Below are 17048 nucleotides of genomic sequence, written 5' to 3'. Positions count from 1 at the left end.
GGTTGGACTGGAACGCCTGCTCTTGTATAAGGGAGGCTAGGTCTGCTCACCGGTCGCGTACGCAACGTGCAGGTGTGCAATGGGCGATGGGCCCAGACCCCTGCGCCATAGGATTTAGACCGGCGTGCTGACCTCTCTGTTGTGCCTAGGTAGGGCTGTGACATGTTGATCTTCCGAGGCCGGGCATGACCCAGAAAAGTGTGTCCGGACAAAGGGGATCGAGCGTGTTGGGAAATGTGGTGCACCCCTGCAGGGAAGTTAATCTATTCAAAAAGCCGTGATCTTAGGTAACAGGACGACTTGGAGTTGTACCTTGACCTTATGACAACTAGAACCGGATACTTAATAAAACACACCCTTCCAAGTGCTAGATACAAACCAGTGATCGCTCTCTCACAGGGCGACGAGGGGAGGATCATCGGTTAGGCTTATGCTATGCGATGTTACTTGGTGAACTGACCATCTACTCTCTTCTTCTGCTGCAAGATGGAGGTTATCAGAAGCGTAGTCTTCGAAAGGACTAGCTATCCCCCTCTTATTCCGGCATTCTGCAGTTTAGTCCACATATGAGACCCCCTTTTCCATTTGATACCAATGCATACATATGTAGTGTAGCTCCTTTCTTGCAAGTACTTTGGATGAGTACTCATGATTGCTTTGCTCCCCCTTTTCCCCCTTTTCTCTACTCGATTGCTGCGACCAGACCATGGAGCCCAGGAGCTAGACGCCACTGTCGACGACGACTACTACTACTCGGGAGGTGCCTACTACTACGTGCATCCCGCTGACGACGAGCATCCCGCTGACGACGACCAGAAGTAGTTTAGGAGGATCCCAGGCCGGAGGCATGCACCTCTTTCGATTTGTATCCCAGTTTGTGCTAGCCTTCTTAAGGCAAACTTGTTTAACTTATTTCTGTACTCAGATATTGTTGCTTCCGCTGACTCGTTTATGATCGAGCTCTTGTATTCGAACCTTCGAGCCCCCTGGCTTGTAATATGATGCTTGTATGACTTATTTTATTTGTAGAGTTGTGTTGTGATATCTTCCCATGAGTCCCTGATCGTGATCGTACATGTTTGCGTGTATGATTAGTGTACGGTCAAATCAGGGGTGTCACACATGCACCGCACGCTTGCTGGACCATCACGATGCATGCACACATGGCCACATATACACCGATCAGTCAACCTTGACAACATGGACATGACGTAGGCACACTTATTAGTCATCTAGCCACCAACCACGCACATCTAGCCAGCTACACTCATATCGTGCATCGCTAGCCAACTACACATATTGCACAACAAGATTGGGCATCATGCACTATTTTGCCATAAAATGTGTCTAGTTGAGCAACGCGTTGCCCATGGTGGACATGAGAGCATGGTTCGCATCGAGGTGGCTAGTAGTGCATGTTACCGGTCGGGTTAGCTAGGGGTACATGATATGGGTCGGTATGAACGTTGTCGCATCGCACCGCATCTGATTCCCCTCGACGGTACCAGATGTCGTAATGTCATGCATATGGTAGACGAATCTGCATGACGAGACAAATTTGAACTAACCTCCATGGTTTAGGTGCATGTTGAGATTCAATATTTAGGAATTAATAAATAAATACAACAAATCAATTGTTTTAACATCAAAGCCGATGACACTAGTTAATGCTGAACTTTTGTAACTTTTCATTTGCCATCGCTTTGTTTTCGAAGTTTTTCAACATATTAAAAAACAATACAACATGACACGTGCATTACTCCTAAATCCTAGCTGTGCACGATCGTGCCCATCTCAAACCTTCCTAGCAGATCAGGGGCGGTGTGAACAACGCACGGGGTGGTGTGAACATGGCCAAAGTAGTACTAATTAGTCATCCCAAAGTCTAGAGCCAGCCGCTCCGCTTCTCACTTATCAATCTCATCGTCGGCCGCGTCGTCCTCTTCCCCATCCACAAATCCACAGATAGGCACAAACGAGGGTTTTCCGCTCCCATGCCTCACCGCTCGCCGTGAACCCTTCCCACCGCTGCACCTCCGCCGTTGAGATGCTGTGCACTATGGGAGGGATGGACCACGCCGGCGGCGACGCCCGGGCCACTGGCGAGGGGTCGAGCGGGCGGCAGGGCCGGCTTGATGTCCTCGCCACTGTCCTGGATCTTCATCTGGAGCAGGTGGCTCCTTCGCCAGTGCAAGTGAATCTTCTGCCGCGGCTGCTGACTCCTCCAACCGATCATGTGGTCGACGACAACGACGAAGGAGAAGAGGTCAGTCATTTACCTTCCATTTTGGGCCAAATCCAAAGTTTTCTTTGGTCAGTGCTTTCCTCCTTTTTTGGGGAAGACTAGGGTTTCTGTTTTCCTTTATTCGAAGAAATCCCTGCCTAGATTCTGTAGATCTAGGTTCAGGGGTAGGGGTTTACCAATCAATTTTTTGGTAGAAAATTAATGAAGGTGTATGAAAGGTAAAAGGACAAAAAGCGGTATACTTTCTTCACTAAACTTCATCCCAATTCGTATAAAACTACTTGATTCGTGGAGCCCAAATTCCATTGATTTCATTGTATGGTCATGCAGTAAATAATCCTCATTTTCTGTCATTCATGTCAGTACTATCATTATGATTGGATAGAATTTTTTTTCACATGAACACTTTATATATTACTCCCTCTGTATCAAAATTATTTGTGGGTTTTTTGTTTGCGATATTTTTTTTAAACCCTAGTGTGAAATCCTAGATCGGCTGCTGTCTAGCTAGGTTACATTTTTTGAGCCACGTATATGTCATTTTTTGATCTATATAAGTTATTGTGCCAATAATCCGGCACGGGCGTGCTTGACATCCTTGCTATCATCCAGGTTCTTCGGTCACAGCAGGTGGCTCATCAGCCGGAGCAGGTGGCTCCTCTGCCGCAGGCGGTTCGTCTTCTGCCACTGGATCCTCTTGTGCCCGAGCCTGTGGTCGCCGTTGACGTCGACGAAGATGTTAGTCATCTATCTCCTTTATTATTATTGTAAAATCCTGGGTTTTCTCTGGTCTGTCCTTTCCTCTATTTTTGGGGAAGGCTAGGGTTTCTTTTTTTCTTTAATCGATGAAATGCCTTTCTAGATTTTGTAGATGTGTTATGTAACTTGCTAGGTTACATGTGTTGAGCCCTTTAGAGGTCATTTTTTATCTACATAAATTGTTCTGCTAATAATCCGGCTAGGGTTGGTTGTTGTGCTTATACTAGTTCGTAGCTGCACCTTAGAATTGAATTTCCCATGCAGATGATTGTGATAATAACATAAAGATTGATTTGCGCTGAGCACGAGTTATCCACTAGGCAAATAAGGTCTTAAAATGTTGAGTATATGTTTTGCTGCTTTTGTTCTTTGACCACTGATCTTTAGTTTAAATTTAATGATCTACCTAAGTGATTGTGACAATGATTTTAAACATTGATTATCTCTAAGCAGCAGCTAATGCATAAAGAAACTGGATTTCATCGCTATTTTACTTGAGCTTTATTAATTAGTTTCTTTGTAAATACAAAATTTTGGATCGCTTCTTGTTAGAATTCATAATAACTACTTAAATAGAATGTTGAATAATTAAGGACCATTGACGGCCGGGGTATCAACAGGGGAATCTGGCACGACGATAAGATGGGGACTCTCAATATCCATGATCCTAACCACACAAAATCTATCGTTAGTAGATACAGGGTGGCTCTTTTATGACAATGGACTGGATGCAAGAAAGCACCAAAATGGTCTTATTTATATAGCAATTTGCGGTTAGCTAACGAGATCCATAAGATAGATAATTGGTGGTATCTTTAAGATAGAGAACCAGGAAATAGTAGCTGGATATGGTAGTCAAATCTTACTACTTGACTAGCAAATATATCAGTGAGCAAGGGTGCTGTGTTGGAACCTTGGAGAATACATATGTAGTTGATTTTTTTAGTGTTCTAGAGATGACTCTCTTTTCCTATATTGCTAAATATATACAACTCACTACATATTTTATCAAGTCATGCACCAGTGACACATCAGCAAGTCATCCATGTAAGTTTTAAGTCTTGTTTTTGCATTGGTACATCTTTATGCAGCTCTGCCATGGTACATCATCAGTTCATGCATTTTACGTCATGAGTGAATTTTTTTGGATTAAGTTGTGTGCTCTCATCATCATGGTAAGTGTGTTGGGTGCTTGGCACATACATGTATGGTTGATCCTTCATTATTTTATATTATATGATATCCCATTGGTTGTTTATGTAGCCCCTAATAAATAACACACTTATTCCATCAAGATCATTTAGGGTTTCAGGTTTACGCTATCATCTATAATATTATGTTTCATAGACTCTGTTCATGCTGAATTCCCATTATTTACGCAACATTTTTTACTACATGAAGATACTATCTAAAGATGTCGATAGTGACGAAGAAGGCCAGATGATCTACAGGACGCACAACGGGAGGGAGCTTGTCGGTGGTGTGCATGCCAGACGTGTCAGTCCTATTGCTGGGGGCTACGGATGACCTTTCTACAACCGCAAGGTTAATAACACCTATATGAGTGTCATGCAGCATGCACTCGGATGAGCTGCTAGCCGCGCCCATGGCTATGCTTCCAAGATGGCACACGCCATGCTTGCGGAGTTCTTGGAGAGGGTTTAGGGCAGCGCGCGCACCCTAGCAACTAGAATGGAAGCTCTTTTGGTCTGAACTAGATTAAGTACTACCTTATTTTGTGGTATGTTGGCAAGACTTTATGGATGAACTATGTTAAGAAGTATTGTATGCTTACTGTTAAACTATGGTACAACTATGCATGTTAAGTTGTGTGCCGACTATATCTAACGTACCAGTGCAATGCAATTGCTGCCTTGAGCTGCAATCAGCTTGGTAGATAGAAATCCAAGCTTCTCGTATAGCAACCTAGGATTGGAATATTGATGCTTTAGTACTCCCTCCATCCCAAAATTCTTGTCTTAGATTTGTGTAAATACGGACGTATCAAGTCATGTTTTAGTCAAAATTTTGGGACGGAGTATTTTCTTGTTTTTTTCAAATTATTGTCACATGCTTGTTTGTTTATGACATCACATGACCACATTGCTATCATAGCAAATGCATGCGAGACGTGACGACTATCAATGCATGGCTTGAGGGTCTAGGCGGCTAACGGTCCATGGTGTGATGTCTAGATGGCCACGGTGACCATCGTGTTGGTTGTGGCGTGGCTACATGGTGATCACAAAGTGTCGATCCAAGTAATACTAGAATCGCCTCCGTGTACACTTCTTTCTCAGTTTGAAAATTTTAGATCATTTGATGACAATTTGATCTCATGTTTCACCAGTCTCGAGCACTAGGGTTTATGTACAAAATTTTCAATCCCCAACCCATCCACCACGGAAACGATCTTTGGTTGCATCACATAGATGTACACGACGGGTATGCAAGGACTTCTCTTTATTTTTGTTTTATTATATAATATAATAATTCAATATAATGAAACCATATACAACACATGCGCTAAGGTAGAGGCGCTAGGAATTAAATCCCGGTTGTTGTGGTAGTTTCCAAGTTATTCCCTCTGCTTTTTCTGGCATCGATGCTCACCTACGAGTCAAGTGCTAGGTATTCGCGTACAAAATCCAGTTCCTAGCGCCTGCCCCAAGCGCCTACGCTTGTGAATTTTTTTCCAGGATCCTGATTAAGCGCCTAAATAAGTGCCGCTGCATTGAAGGTGCCCATCGCTGACCAATCAATTTTTTCATAAGTATTTCCGCTATAGTAGGTAACTACCAATTACTCCCCGCATCTCTCCCCCTAGGGTACGCTCTAAAACCATCACCACTGCTCACACGCCCGCCTCCCTACCACCGGATATGAAATCCACTCGTGGAGATCGATTGTCCGTCGTGACATATCATGGCCATGGACGTGTGGGGCCTGTCATGGACGCCGTAGTGACATATCGTGGACTTGCGGGGCCAACCACCGACGTCGTCGTCCATCGCATGGATCAGGATCCCCACGAGAAAGCTTTGGAGTACTCGGTGTCCGACCCAGAGAAGCATCATGTGCACGAGGAGGTGCACTACTCCGTCGTCGATCAAAAGCAGCAGCACATGCACGGCATGGACTAGAATTCTGTTACGGTAATTTTATTTTTTTAACCCTAGATCTGTCTTCAAGTTTAAGGTGAGAGGTTAATCATTAAACCATCAATATGTTGTTGAATTGGCATAATGGAATCTAGCTCTAAATATATTGTTGATCATCAGTATGTAATGATCATTATGTATTCAATCAATCTTTGAGAAATTAATGGTTCATCCACTCCACAATTTAGTGGCGTTTTGGTTTTATGCTAAAAGTCAGACATCATAAAGGTTGTCAATGTTTATTGACAATTTTTTTAAAGTACATCATATGATTTATGCTTTCATATGGATTTGATATTGCTTTTTTCTACTTAAATTTTCAAAGTTAATAAATATTTATTTTAAAAATAATTTATAGGCACTACAGTATGGAACTTAGGGAATATTAGGTATTGTAAACAATGGTGTAGCTTATATCATACATAATTTAAACTTGCATCCTTATTCTGATGATTATGCGGACATTTCCGAAGGAGAGATGGATGCACACACTCAGAAAACCCTTGAAGAATTGCAGAATAGACAGTGCAACATGCTTATGCGTATGGCGTATCGTTGTGCGTTCTGTGGCAAATATCTGGGCCCGGCTTTCGCTATTATTCTTGAGCACGCGGAAGGAGTTGCCAAAGGCTACCAAATGAAGCATGGTGTGAGGGCGAAACACAAGGTGCTAGCCCAATATCTCAGGAATTTGTCGGATAAAGAGAAGGTCCGAAGAAGGCGTTATGAGAACGAGCATGCCAAAGAATAGATGAATAATCGAAACCCTGAAGAAGTTCTGGAGTAGTCATTTGCGGTTGTTTTTTTTAATACCAATGAATATTTTAATTATCATAGTTTTTGCAAAAATATTACATTTATTAAATTTAATCATAAAATGCATACTATTCAATTGTTGATTTTTTCAAATATTTTTAACCTTGCATCTAATAGTTTACCATTTTATTGGTTAACCATTATTTTCATATATATACTATGGAGTGCTTAAAATTATGCAAGATCAATTGATGTACTTTGTTCCTTTTGTGGGCATGTACAAGTGGGAGGCAGAGAGAAAAGCGAACGATGGCCCCAACCCCAACCCCACCCACATTCCCAATACCACCACACTTAGTTCTTTGTAGAGACAGAGAGGCGACACGGAGGGCGATGACTAGGGTTTGCCAAGCCGTCAACTTGGCCGCACCCATCGTCGTCAAATCGGCCGGACCCGCGAGGACACCCACTCCCCCTACTCCGGCCATGATTTTCCACTGCTTCATCGACAACAAGGTCCGACAACGGCACCTCTTCTCCCCAATCCTTGGCCGCGCGACTAGAAGATCCGATGGTGCCAGCTTCGAACAAGTCTACTCCAACCCCATCTGGTACCACTTCGCATGTCGATCTGACCTTAATTTTACGATCTAGCAGCACTGCCCAAGCTAAAATCTGACACTTGCTTGTGTGCATGTTTTGGGTATACGCAGATTTACTATCAACTAGTAGGTCATATTGCAACAAGTAATTTTACAGCAAGATAATCTGACAATGTACTACATAATCATGGTTTTACTTGTTCGTATGGGTAGTAATGGGTAAACACTTTCCTAGCAAGTAAGAAAAAAGGGTGGGTGTTGGCCAGCATACCTTGCTCGTCAACATAGCCTTCACTATGCTATCATCTTGCTTGACAGATGCTATCAAGTATGTTTTCTCCCTAGAAAATGATCCCCCAGTGCTAGATATAGAAAAAGTATATTTACAGGAGAAGCGGCGTTGCTTGAGCCGAAATCATGGGGGGGCATGGGTTTGGGGGGGGGGCAAACATAATTCTTTTTGGATGCTTTTTGGTGGATAAATAGGCCTAATACTAAGGTATATACAAAAAAATTCTTATGAGCTGGGGGGCCATGGCCCAGCTTGGCCCCCACCAAGCTCCGCCACTGTACAGGAGCATACACATGTTTTGGTTTGTTGGGATAGTTTGAAGACTGTGTATATGTATTTGTTAATGCTTAATTATTGAAAACTAAAAGGCAAGCACAGAAGCAGTCCATGAGGAAATTTGTAATGATGGAATGAGGATCAGTTATAGTTTCATGTATTACTCGATGGTATGTGATGATTAGTGCATATTTTTAAGGATTTGTCAAGTATAGTCGGCGCTTGATTGGTGCATGTTTTTGATGATATGTGCACACATGTAACATCTATGGTTGGTGCATATTTTTGATGATTGTTGTTACTGCTTACTTGAATTATGTCAGCCTATCTCCATGATATGGTATGGGCTTGTTGGGGTCAATGAAGATTTGCTGTAGCTAGTAGTTCATATTGCAACAAATTCCTCACTGTTGGATTTTGTACCATTATACTTCATAATCATGATTTGACTTGTTGGTATGGGTAGTAATGAGTAAACATAGAAAGGTATACAAAAGGGTGACTGTTGGTCAGCATACCTTGCTCGTTCTCATAGCCTTCACTATGCTGTCATCTTGCCTGAGAGATGCTATCATGTCCTTATTCTCACTCGAAAATTAACCTCCACAACTACCTCTAAAAATGTTATGTACAGGAGCAAATGAATTTTTTTTGTTGGGACAATTTGAAGACTATATTTATTACCTGATGGTACCACACAACAGCCCATCAAGAAATTTGGAGTGATCGAAGGCAGATCAGTTATAGTTTCATGTATTAATTGATGAGAGCAGTCAATCATGGTTCAATTTTTGAATGATTTGTTAAGTATGCAAGGCTACTAAATTGTGCATACCTTTGATGAAATGATTTGTTAAGTGATTGGTAGGCTACCAATCATGGAGTAACAATTATGGTTGGTTTATATTTTTGATGATTCCTTTTACTGCTTGTTCGAATTATGAGCGAAATTGGTTTGATGCCAAAAATACATGGCTACTAATTGGTTGGTTAGCAAGTTTTCTTGTCCAGCTCACATAAAGTTGTCAATATTTGTCAATGCCAACATTGCTAGCAAGCCAATCATGATCTATCAGCATGAATGGTTTGATGCCAAAATTTGGCATGCCAATATCTAGCAAAATGCCAAATGTTGGCTAGTGATTGGTTGCCTACCAACTATTTCTGCCAATGTCACAAAAATATGCCAAAAAATTGTAACTTTGAAATATCCTAATTGGTTATGTATGCCCAATGATTATGAGTCTAACCACTAGTCTTGACTAGTCGTGCGAATAGTCTAGTAGTATCAATCTAGTTGTCGACTAGCTTTTTCGTGTAGATGTTGAACTACGTACTTAGCAATAAGTATGAGAAAAGATTATTCACATCGTATATGGTGCTAACAAATCCTAATGTAAGACTGATTTCATATATCAACAACTAACATTTGTCCATTGCAATGCATGTAACAGGTTTGAATGGCAAGGGGAACCATCCTCATCAGCAGTGAAGAGAGTGATCACCGGACCACCTCAGATGATGCTTCAGGTGGCATTTCACATGGGAGTGACGGCTATAGCGGTGATGACGACACCTCTAGCGACTATGACACTGATGATAGTTCTGATGGAGATGCATATGTCAACCACGATCCCATCTTGGAACACAGGGGTAAAGTTCTATATGGCTGGTCAGATATTAAATGGACCGTGAACAATCTAAAGTTGAGGTTTGAGTAACACTTGATTACCACACATTACTCTGTTTGGGTTCTAGATGACCTTCCAAATCAAAATTGACTGAACTAGAGCTTATATAGAGCAGTGTTTAGTTGTTAGTTTAAATAAATCTAATATTCAATTTGCTCGTGTTTCTACGAGATATTCCTAGGTGGATGTGATTGGGTTATCTGTGTCCTTCATTTCTTGATCATTGAAGTAGGCATTGATCATCAACCTAGTGCTGATGTTCTAGATCTTACATATGAAATTATTTACTACTCTATCATCTTAATTTTTTTATACAGGTCCGTGATACACGGGGAGAAGAGGAGGTTTCATGGTTCGCATCTTCTACGGCAACCATGTATTGCTAACCCAGAATCGGTGGGACCGTATCAAATCCATAGTAAAGCAGTGCAAACCTCCCATACCATACTATGTCAGCACCGTCACTCGCTCGGCAGTCATCAGAGGGAAGAGCAAGATGGTAAACACTTGGATTGTTTTATGCAAATCATACTTCACAAGTGAAAATGCCATTATGTAGAGACAGAGAGGAGGACGGGCGTGGTTGTGCAAATCATACTTACTTTTTTGTGCAAATCATACTTAATTTTTTATGTAACATTATTTATTTCCCTGTGCAATCAGTGCTTCTCAAAGGATTACAGTTAGGCCTACCTCAAAGATTATCTGCGAAATCCCATGGTTGTGTGTGTCACCAACGAACATTTTGATGGTTCTAAATGTTGGGGAATGTAGCATGCAATTTCAAAAAAAATCCTACGATCACGCAAGATCTATCAAGGAGATGCATATCAACGAGACGGGGATAGTGTGTCTACGTGCCCTCGTAGACTGAAAACGGAAGCGTTATGTTAACGCGGTTGATGTAGTCGAACATCTTAACGATCCAACCAATCCATGTAACGAACGTACGGCACATCCGTGTTCAGCACACGTTCAGCTCGATGAAGTCCCTCAAGCTCTTGATCCAGTAGAGGGTTGAGGGAGAGTTCCGACAGTAGGACGGCATGGTGATGGGGATGGTGATGTGATCCGCGCAGGGCTTCGCCTAAGCACTACGACGCTATGACCGAAGGAGTAAACTGTGGAGGGGGGCACCGCACACGGCTAAGAGAAATCTTTGTGTGCCTTTGGGGTGCCCCCCGCCCCCGTATATAAAGGGTGGAGGAGGAGGTGGCCTGCCCAAGGGGGGGCGCGCCAAGGGGGGGGGGTCCTACTTGGACTCCTAGTCCATGTAGGATTCGCCCCCCCTTCCTTCCAACGGAGAGGGGAAAGGGGAAAGGAGGGAGAAGGAGAAGGAGAAGGAAGGAGGCCCCCCCCTGTCCAATTAGGATTGGGCAAGGAGGGCGTGCGCCACCTCCCATGGCCTACCTCCTCTCCTCCACTACGGCCCATTAACTTTCCCGGGGGGTTTCGGTAGCATCCCGGTACTCCCAAAATACCCAAACCTTATCGAAACCATTCGGGTGTCTGTTTATAACCTTCCAATATATCAATCTTTACCTCTCGGCCATTTCGAGACTCCTCGTCATGTCCGTGATCTCATTTGGGACTCGAAACAAACTTCGGTCACCAAAACACATAACTCATAATACAAATCGTCATCGAACGTTAAGCGTGCGGACCCTACGGGTTCGAGAACTATGTAGACATGACCGAGACACATCTCCGGTCAATAACCAACGGCGGAACCTGGATGCTCATATTGGATCCTACATATTCTATGAAGATCTTTATCGGTCAAACCGCATAACAACATATGTTGTTCCCTATGTCATCGGTATGTTACTTACCGAGATTCAATCGTCGGTACCATCATACCTAGTTCGATCTCGTTACCGTAATGCATCATCCCGCAACTAACTCATTAGTCACATTGCTTGCAAGGCTTATAGTGATGTGCATTACTGAGAGGGCCCAGAGATACCTCTCTGATACTCGGAGTAACAAATCCTAATCTCGATCTATGCCAACTCAACAAACACCTTCGGAGACACCTGTAGAGCATCTTTATAATCACCCAGTTATGTTGTGACGTTTGACAGCACACAAGGTGTTCCTCCTGTATTCGGGAGTTGCATAATCTCATAGTCAGAGGAATATGTATAAGTCATGAAGAAGGCAATAACAATAAAACTAAACGATCATAATGCTAAGCTAACATATGGGTCTTGTCCATCACATCATTCTCTAATGATGTGATCCCATTCATCAAATGACAACACATGTCTATGGTCAAGAAACTTAACCATCTTTGATTAACAAGCTAGTCAAGTAGAGGCATACTAGGGACACTCTGTTTGTCTATGTATTTACACATGTACTAAGTTTCCGGTTAATACAATTCTAGCATGAATAATAAACATTTATCATGATATAAGGAAATATAAATAACAACTTTATTATTGCCTCTAGGGCATAATTCCTTCACTAAAAAGGTCTTGTTCAAGATGGGCAAGAAGGACGGGCGTGCGATCATGATGAAGAACTGGAGAGAAGTCGTTGGGGGTGCCAAAATGAAAGAAAATCAAATGGCTATCTTCGGGTTCATGGAAAGGAGTGGAGGTGGCCTTAAGGTGAACATGGCTAGTGGCACGAGGATTTGTTGACCCATGGGAAGAACCATGATTGAATGGCATAGTTTGATGCCAGTTTTACAATATGTATGTACTAGCCAGTAATTGGAAGTTGGTAGTATCAGTTTTTGGGTCCAGTAAGTGCAACTTACTAGTAATTGGTACTTGGTAGTAACTGATGACCCACAAGTGTGGGTGATCTATCGTAGGCTTTTCGATAAGTAAGAGTGTCGAACCCAACGAGGAGCAGAAGGAAATGATAAGCGGTTTTCAGTAAGGTATTCTCTGCAAGCACTGAAATTATCGCTAACAGATAGTTTTGTGATAAGGCAATTTGTAACGAGTAGCAAGTAATAAAAGTAAATAAGGTGCAGCAAGATGGCCCAATCCTTTTTGTAGCAAAGAACAAGCCTGGACAAACTCTTATATGAAGGATAGCGCTCCCGAGGACACATGGGAATTATCGTCAAGCTAGTTTTCATCACATTCATATGATTCGCGTTCCGTACTTTGATAATTCGATATGTGGGTGGACCAGTGCTTGGGTACTGTCCTTACTTGGACAAGTATCCCACTTATAGTTAACCCCCATTGCAAGCATCCGCAACTACAACAGAACTATTAAGGTAAACCTAACCATAGCATGAAACGTATGGATCCAAATCAGCCCCTTACGAAGCAACACATAAACTAGGGTTTAAGCTTCTGTCACTCTAGCAACCCATCATCTACTTATTACTTCCCAATGCCTCCATCTAGGCCCAAACAATGGTGAAGTGTCATGTAGTCGACATTCACATGACACCACTAGAGGGATGACAACACACATCTCATCAAATAACGAATACCAAATTCACATGACTACTTGTAGCAAGACTTCTCCCATGTCCTCAGGAACAAACGTAACTACTCAAAAAGCATATTCATGTTCATAATTAGAGGGGTATTAATATGCATAATGGATCTGAACATATGATCTTCCACCAAGTAAACCAACTAGCATCAATTACAAGGAGTAATCAACACTACAAGATTGGATACAAGAAATGAACTGGTGTTTGAGATGAGATGGTGTTGGTGAAGATGTTGATGGAGATTGACCCCCTCCTGATGAGAGGATCGTTGGTGATGACGATGGTGATGATTTCCCCCTCCCGGAGGGAAGTTTCCCCGGCATAAGAGCTCTGCCGGAGCCCTAGATTGGTTCCGCCAAGGTTCCGCCTCGTGGCGGCGGAGTTTCGTCCCGTGAGCTACCTTATGATTTTTTCTCGAACGAAAGACCTCATATAGCAGAAGATGGGCATCAGAGGGCCACCAGGGGGCCCACGAGGTAGGGGTCGCGCCCAGGGGGTTAGGGCGTGCCCCCCACCCTCGTGGACGTTGGGTCGCCCCCCTCTGGTACTTATTTCACCCAATATTTTTTATATATTTTGAAACATGCTCCCATGAAGTTTCAGGACTTTTGGAGATGTGCAGAATAGGTCTCTAATATTTTCTCCTTTTCCAGCCCAGAATTCCAGCTGTCGGCATTCCCCCTCTTCATGTAAACCTTGTAAAATAGGAGAGAATAGGCATAAGTATTGTAACATAATGTGTAATAACAGCCCATAATGCAATAAATATCGATATAAAAGCATGATGCAAAATGGAAGTATCAACTCCCCCAGGCTTAGACCTCACTTGTCCTCAAGCGAAAGCCGAAATATAAAAATATGTCCACATGTTTGGAGATAGTGGTGTCAATAAAAATAAAATACAGACATGAGGGCATCATGATTATTCTTAGAACAACAACATATATATACATTGTCATATGATCTCTTATTCTAAAGTAACAATTCAATACCCATTTCAAGTATGAATCATAAACTTCATTGAGAACCAACAAACTATAGTCTCTGTCCTTGAGGCAATTGCAATTTATCATAACATAGGAAAGAGTCAATATAAGAGCTTTTCATCAAGTCCACATACTCAACCATCTTTTAGTCTTTCACAATTGCTAACACTCACACAATATTTATGGGTGTGAAGTTTTAATCAGACACATAGAAAGATAGGGGCTTATAGTTTTTCCTCCCAACGTTTTACCTCAAGGGTAATGTCAACAATAATAGTTCATGAAAACTCACATCCAATTAGCTATATATATATCAGGATCTTTCCAACACATTGTGCTTGCCAAAGGATAAAATGTAAAAAGTAAAGGTGAATACCACCATGACTCTTTGCATGAAGTATAAGACAAGAATAAAAGATAGGCCCTTCGCAGAGGAAAGCAGAGGTTGTCATGCGCTTTTTTGGTTGGATGCACGAAATCTTAATGCAAAAGAACGTCACTTTATATTGCCACTTATGATATGGACCTTTATTACGCACTCTGTCGCTTTTATTTCTTCCATATTACAAGATCGTATAAAGCTTATTTTCTCCACACTAATAAGTCATACATATTTAGAGAGCAATTTTTATTGCTTGCACCGATGACAACCTACTTGAAGGATCTTACTCAATCCATAGGTAGATATGGTGGACTCTCATGGCGAAACTGGGTTTAGGGATATTTGGAAGCACAAGTAGTATGTCTACTTGGTGCAAAGAATTGGCTAGCAAGAGAGGGAAAGGCAAGCTCAACATGTTGGATGATCCATGACAATATAATTTATCTCATATGTAAGAAAACATAACCCATTACATTGTCTTCCTTGTCCAACGTCAACTCTTCAGCATATCATACTTTAATGAGTGCTCACAATTATAAGAGATGTCCAAGATAGTATATTTATATGTGAACCTCTCTTTCTTTATTACTTCCTCTTAATTGCAACGATGACCAAAACTATGTTTGTCAACTCTCAACAACTTTTATTCATCATACTCTTTATATGTGAGCTCATTACTCTCGATAAGATCCATATGATCTCTTTATTTATTTTTATTTCTTCTCTTTTATTTTATTCCCTCAAGATCATAGAAAAATAATCAAGCCCTTGACTCAACACTAATCTTTATTATATATAGCTCACGGACTCGATTACATAGGAAGATCATAAGGAAAAAACTCACAAGTAGATCATACTAAATCTTTATTCTACTAGATCAAGATATTATCAAAAGGATCGAACTAAAAAAATGGTAAAGATAAAAGTGTGATGATGATACGATACCAGGGCACTCCCCCAAGCTTGGAAGTTGCCAAGGGGAGTGCCCATACCCGATGCTCAGTTCTTCTTTGTTGGTAAAGAAGGTGTTGGTGATGATGGCTAGTCACACATCGAGCATAAGAGATCCTCCAATTTCCGTATAATGCCCTTGAGTGCGATGATATGCTCCTTCAACAGAATATTTTCACTTATGAGATACTTGTTTTGAATATGAGCTAACTCAATCATCGTGAAAGCCTCAATCTCCGTTGGAGTAAAGAGATTGTGGTGAGGTGGAAGGATGTCTTCTTCTGCTACTGCCGGAACTTGATCCCCCATGGACTTCTTGATCCCATCATCCTTGTTGATCTCTCCAGGTTCTTCTCTCTTCAGTTCCATCTTCATTAGCCAAGCATCGTTACCCTCATTGTTGGAGGAGGAGGGAGACGACATGATGCTTGGCCTTGACAACCCTGGCAGAAAATAGCCCGAAACAAGAAGAGGAGATTTTTGTGGGATAAAGTGGTCAAAACCTTCAGGACATTATATAGTGAATTTTACCGACCAAAAGAAGTATCGTGCAAGAAAACGGAGTCCGGAGAGCACACGAGGTGCCCACAAGGCAGGGTGGTGCGCCCAGGGGGGTAGGGCGCGCCCTCCACCCTCGTGGAGGCCTCGTGTCCTTTCCGGTCTGCTTCTTATTTTTCTATTTTCTTAAATATTCCAAAACGGAGAAATATTTCCATTAGAACTGTTTTGGAGTCGGTTTACTTACCGTACCATGTACCTATTCCTTTTCGGAGTCTGAAACGTTCCAGAAAGTGTCCCTTATGTATTCCTCTGGGGTTACGGTTTCAATAATATTAGTTTCAACATTTATGGGATTACCTGAGATATAATGTTTGATTCTTTGACCGTTCACCACCCTCGGATTTGTGCCTTTGAAGCTGTTGATTTTTATGGCACCAGAGCGATAGACCTCCTCGTTGACGTAAGGACCTTCCCATTTAGAGAGAAGTTTCCCTGCAAAAAATCTTAAATGAGAGTTGTATAGCAATAGATAATCACCTACATTAAACTCACGCTTTTGTATCCTTTTATCATGCCATCTTTTAACTTTTTCTTTAAACAGCTTGGCATTTTCATAGGCCTAGGTTCTCCATTCATCAAGTGAGCTAATGTCAAAAAGCCTCTTCTCACCAGCAAGTTTGAAGTCATAGTTGAGCTCTTTAATGGCCCAATATGCCTTATGTTCTTGTTCAAGAGGTAAGTGACATGCTTTTCCATAAACGATTTTATACAGAGACATACCCATAGGATTTTTATATGCAGTTCTATAAGCCCATAATGCATCATCCAGTTTCTTGGACCAATTCTTTCTAGATCTATTAACAATCTTTTGCAAAATTAATTTAAGCTCTCTATTGCTAAGTTCTACTTGACCCCTAGATTGTGGATGATATGGGGATGCAATTATATGATTAACATCATACTTAGCAAGCATTTTA

At 41.8% G+C, this 17048-nt stretch overlaps 1 protein-coding gene across 1 annotated transcript; it reads left to right on the top strand.

Moving 5' to 3' along the window:
* Nucleotides 1-1914: 1914 nt before the first annotated feature.
* LOC147975833 (uncharacterized) lies at nucleotides 1915-4947 on the top strand. Its single transcript, XM_087519682.1, has 3 exons — nucleotides 1915-2266; nucleotides 2858-2983; nucleotides 4406-4947. Exons 1-3 carry the CDS (start codon nucleotides 2048-2050, stop codon nucleotides 4529-4531), a joined length of 471 nt encoding a protein of 156 aa, XP_087375808.1. The 5' UTR covers nucleotides 1915-2047; the 3' UTR covers nucleotides 4532-4947.
* The last annotated feature ends 12101 nt before the right edge of the window (nucleotides 4948-17048 follow it).

This window comes from Triticum urartu, chromosome 4A (genome assembly GCF_056163025.1).
Source record: "Triticum urartu cultivar PI428250 chromosome 4A, HENAU_Tu73, whole genome shotgun sequence".
Lineage (NCBI taxonomy): Eukaryota > Viridiplantae > Streptophyta > Magnoliopsida > Poales > Poaceae > Triticum > Triticum urartu.
Note: the sequence above shows the minus strand (reverse complement) of the source record. Positions and strands in the feature narration are given on the sequence as shown.

What these genes read in the sequence shown, in the direction of transcription:
- LOC147975833 (XM_087519682.1), top strand. Translation starts at nt 2,048, where the DNA reads ATGCTGTGCACTATGGGAGGGATGGACCACGCCGGCGGCGACGCCCGG. An exon ending in ACAACGACGAAGGAGAAGAG is followed by an intron (nt 2,267 to 2,857) that starts GTCAGTCATTTA and finishes GCTATCATCCAG; the next exon opens with GTTCTTCGGTCACAGCAGGT. An exon ending in CCGTTGACGTCGACGAAGAT is followed by an intron (nt 2,984 to 4,405) that starts GTTAGTCATCTA and finishes TACTACATGAAG; the next exon opens with ATACTATCTAAAGATGTCGA.